At 51.7% G+C, this 4,509-nt stretch overlaps 1 protein-coding gene across 2 annotated transcripts; it reads right to left on the reverse strand.

The window, feature by feature from the left end:
* Nucleotides 1-216: 216 nt before the first annotated feature.
* Nucleotides 217-3,793, reverse strand: PDCL (phosducin like). Of its 2 annotated transcripts, none has more exons than XM_021543804.3 (5): nucleotides 3,710-3,793; nucleotides 3,102-3,145; nucleotides 2,615-2,789; nucleotides 1,816-1,997; nucleotides 217-917 (listed from the first exon to the last, which is right to left on the reverse strand). In XM_021543804.3, exons 3-5 carry the CDS (start codon nucleotides 2,781-2,783, stop codon nucleotides 366-368), a joined length of 903 nt encoding a protein of 300 aa, XP_021399479.1. In that variant the 5' UTR covers nucleotides 2,784-2,789; nucleotides 3,102-3,145; nucleotides 3,710-3,793; the 3' UTR covers nucleotides 217-365. The 2 variants fall into 2 exon arrangements, with proteins under 2 accessions (XP_021399479.1, XP_021399478.1); XM_021543803.3 differs by having other exon boundaries at nucleotides 3,727-3,756.
* Nucleotides 3,794-4,509: the final 716 nt, after the last annotated feature.

Here is a 4,509-nt window from a genome sequence, read left to right on the forward strand (position 1 = left end):
CTTCAATGTTAAAAACTATTTTATTTGCAGTCTCAGTTCTTGTCTTGGGATGTTGGTGGCCACATCTCAATTGAAATGTGCAAGGACGCTGAGAGATTGCAACGATTTCCTAAACCGACTGAATCATGTTAGAACTTCGTGTTAAGTAAAACATATTTGAATTGCACAGAAATGAGACTGTTTTAGTTGTAGATATGGAATTAATTTAAGAAAATGTTAGGAATTCGTTGTTATTTTTAATGAGCAAAAGTCAAAGTGCATGAAGGGGAGGAATACATACCCACAGGATGGAGGAGAGAGAACAATCCCTAGCACAAGAACATCCCACAGCACAACTACACCTACAGGCCCTTGGCATAAATGGCTCAGTCTATTTCCAGATCACTGTCTTCACTGTAGCATGCAGATGGATTATGTATAGAAGTCAGGAGCAGTAGGTCTTTTTCTGGCAGCAAACCACACTCCTGCAGAAAAGCCTCCAGGTCTACAGCAAAAAAATCTTCTCCAAGCTGGTCAGTGATGCGCACGAAATTGCCAATGAGCTCTCCTGCCTTGTAGACCAGCAGGGCTGGCAGGGCATTGTTAGTGAAGCGAGTGCTGGCACCAATGAGTGAACTCTTCACTCTGCAGAATTTCACTGTTGGGTACTCAGCAGCCAGGCAGATCATGCAGCCATTCAGGGATTCAGTGCCAGGGATATCATCTTCATAAATATGGATCATGATCAGTGTGCTCTTATGCTCTTTGTCCACGGTGTCCAGAAATGCTTCCCCACTGGTGATCTCAAACACCTGCTTGAATTGCTGCCCACTGTACAACTGCTGCCTCATCTCCTCCATCCGCTGCTTCCTGTAGCGCTGCAAGAATTCCTCGTCATCCTCATCATTGTGGATCATGTTGTATTCCTGTAAAGTCATCTAAAAAACACACAGAGATTCCTGAAAAACATCTGCACCACTATATGGGTCACTTACATAATGAGAACATAAATCAAGAGGATTAATGTGGGTCACTCATCTTTAATAACAGCAAAGTGCAACCCATGAAGGCTCAAGCACCCTGTGTATTACACTCCATTCTGATCGAATTAGAAACCATGTCCAGTGGGAACAGCCATTTCAGCCCTGGGTATTGCAGTTTCCACAAGCTGCACTAATAACACAAGTGGCTGCTCCATGCTCCCACTTTAATCCAGGTTAATGGTGGCCATGTGCTTTCACCAAGCTGGGAGCACTGATCTGGAGCCTAAGATGAGCTTCTTTCTCATCAGCTTTTCATTTAGCTTTTCAGTTCATGTTTGTGGCACTCTTGTGCCTGTAGAAATGAAATTAACAGGATTTTATGTATTTTATACCTGTTCACTTGCTTCAATAAACTTATCTGCATCACTCAAGACACAGGACAGCACAGCCAACTTCCATCATCTGAAGGCACAGATACATCTGCAAATTAGTAATTTCTCTGACTACAACCCAGGGCTAGTTAACAGCCCAGCTGATTAAAACCATTCACTACATCCAATGTCTTCAACTTCTGGAGCTCAGAGTTGAATTCTCAACACCCACGTACTAAATACTAAATTAATAAGGGCTCCTAGATTCAGGTAGGGGAGGCAGCATTCATAGTTTTGCTGTACAATTCTTCATATTAATAATCCCCTGAAGTTGACTTACTTGATCAACAGATGAGAAATCTGGAAAAAGCTTTCGGACTTCTTTGGTATATTGCAGCTAAATCACTTATTTGTTATCACAGGCAAACAAAACTGTTAAATACTTGAGTGCCATTTTAATTCCTTCCTTTGTGCCATCCTACCTTTCCATTGATTTTTTCCTGAAGCTCTTTCTGCTTCTGCTGATCAGCCTCGTCATCCAAGTGAGACCTGCACGTCATGGACAGTTTCTTGATGAGCCTCTCCATCTCCCTGCGCTGCTCCTGCCGCTGCTCCGTCTCCAGCTGCTTAAATCTGCGCCAGTCATTGATCACTCCCTTGGGACCTGCCATTAAGTGTGGAGCCATGGCGTGTAAAACAGACAAGACAATTTTACCTACCATTTACAACCAAGGAATAACTTATAAATCAGTAAAACAGCGACCCGGTCATAAATGTTTTTGTACCTATGCAAAACACTGAAATAAGTAATTTGCCATTTGCATGTCCTTGAGTTTCTACTTTTTTAAATTTTTAATAAGAAGGCTACAATTTATTTAACTAGGCTACTCTTGTAATTGTCCCAAAGATTATTATCCGTGCTCTTAAAATAGAACCACCAGCCCACAAGAGTTCCCCTATTATTAGCATGGCTTTCATCAGAACAGAAATAATGATATATTATCACTCAAATTGTACAAATCAACCTTGTTTCAGGTTTCTATCCAAAGCCTGACTGCTTCAGATATGATGCTGAATTTGAATTCTCTCAGAGGAGAAATCAAACATTAAAAAAAGAACAGCTATTAAAGATAAGGTCAGACAACAGGCAGGAAGTGATCACCCTCTGACTTAAATATGCATAAACACATGAATTTAATTTTAAAAAATGAGTTTCAGAAGAACATATAAATTTCCAATAAACAAAGGATTTACAAAAGAAGTACACTGATATGATGATACCTGTGTTGACAGCGCTGCCATCGCTGCTGAGCTCCACCTCACCCACACTTTCAGGAACGCTGCTCTCCCCTTCTTTATCCTCCTTCTCACTGTCTTCATCCTCACCCTCACTGCTGCTGTAGTAGTACTGCAGCTTCTCACCAAGCAATTTATCATCCGCAGTAGTCATTATGCTCTAAAAATAAAGTGACAAAAGAGAAGATGCATTTCTGATCAAACCTGCATCACGAAGTTCCTTTATTTCCTCAGGGCAGTTTTAAACCCCAGGAGAACACAGACCACTCTCAAACAGCCCTCGATGCAGTCGAGGTTTTTAAAATCTGGGTTAATTCTTAAGCCACAATTTAAAACTCAGTTTAAAACCTCAGAGCCTCATTCGACAGCTCCATCAGACCAATTCCCAGCTACTATTACTTGCATTATTTAGCCACAATTTATTTGAGCTGAAAAACTATCATTGTAATTATGCAAACTAAAGTGTCCTGACCTGTATTCCTTCCCAGTCCTTCAGAGACAAGCTTCTACCAACACCTGGAAGAAGAAATTTTAATAAAATCAGTTGATGTGGGCTCACGCTTGGCGGTGCAGGGGTCTCCCAGCTAGCCCAGGCCGTGTGTGTGTGACACAGCCGGGTACCCGGTGTTCCTGCCCGGCTCCCGGTGTTCCTGCCCGGGGATACAGCCCGGTACCCGGTGTTCCTGCCCGGCTCCCGGTGTTCCTGCCCGAAGACACAGCCTGGTTCCCGGTGTTCCTGCCCGGGGACACAGCCCGGTTCCCGGTGTTCCTGCCCGGCTCCCGGTGTTCCTGCCCGGGGACACAGCCCGGTTCCCGGTGTTCCTGCCCGGGGACACAGCCCGGTTCCCGGTGTTCCAGCCGGACGCTGCAGGTCCCGCGGCAGCTAACCCCGGTTCAGCCGATTACAGCGCCAGATGGCCCGGGATTACCGGGACCGCCCGCAGCGGGGCCGGGCCTGGGGCCGGCGATCCCCGCGGGCCGCGGGCGGACCGGCTCCGCTCCCCGCGCCCGGCCCGGCCGCGCCGCCGCCCCTCGCCCGCCCGGGGTTCTGCGGGGACCGGCCCGGCCCCGCCGCCTCACCGCTCCCGCCGCCTCACCGCTCCCGCCGCCTTCCGGGGCCGCCGCGCGGGGCACGGCGGGAAGGAGGCGGCCGGGGGAGGAGCCGGGCCCGGCCCGCGGCCCGCCCCGCAACGGGACCGGCACCGGCACCGGCACCGGGAACGGCACCGCCCAGGGAACGGGACCGGGACCGCCCAGGGAACGGGAACGGCACCGCCGGCCCAGGGAACGGGAACGGCACCGGCACCGTCCCGCAACGGGAACGGGACCGGGACCGGCACCGCCCAGGGAACGGGAACGGCACCGCCCAGGGAACGGGACCGGCGCCGCCCAGGGAACGGGACCGGCGCCGCCCAGGGAACGGGAACGGGACCGCCCAGGGAACGGGACCGGCACCGCCCAGGGAACGGGAACGGGACCTGCACCGCCCGCCCAGGGAACGGGAACGGGAACGGCACCGCCCGCCCAGGGAACGGGAACGGGAACGGGACCGCCCAGGGAACGGGAACGGCACCGCCGGCCCAGGGAACGGGAACGGCACCGGCACCGTCCCGCAACGGGAACGGGACCGGGACCGGCACCGCCCAGGGAACGGGAACGGGACCGCCCAGGGAACGGGAACGGCACCGCCCAGGGAACGGGAACGGCACCGGCGCCGCCCAGAAAACGGGAACGGGACCGCCGGCCCACGGAACGGGAGCGGGAACGGCACCGCCCGCCCCGCAACGGGACCGGCACCGCCCCCGGCCCCGCTCCCCCCAGCCCGTTGTGGCTCCGTTCCCTCCGCACCTCCCCAGTCCCCGCGGACGACAAACAGCCCG

Source organism: Lonchura striata, chromosome 22 (genome assembly GCF_046129695.1).
Source record: "Lonchura striata isolate bLonStr1 chromosome 22, bLonStr1.mat, whole genome shotgun sequence".
In the NCBI taxonomy this organism is placed as follows: Eukaryota; Metazoa; Chordata; class Aves; order Passeriformes; family Estrildidae; genus Lonchura; species Lonchura striata.

What these genes read in the sequence shown, in the direction of transcription:
- PDCL (XM_021543804.3), bottom strand. Translation starts at nt 2,783, where the DNA reads ATGACTACTGCGGATGATAAATTGCTTGGTGAGAAGCTGCAGTACTAC. An exon ending in TGGCAGCGCTGTCAACACAG is followed by an intron (nt 1,998 to 2,614) that starts GTATCATCATAT and finishes ACTTAATGGCAG; the next exon opens with GTCCCAAGGGAGTGATCAAT. An exon ending in AGGAAAAAATCAATGGAAAG is followed by an intron (nt 918 to 1,815) that starts GTAGGATGGCAC and finishes TGTGTTTTTTAG; the next exon opens with ATGACTTTACAGGAATACAA.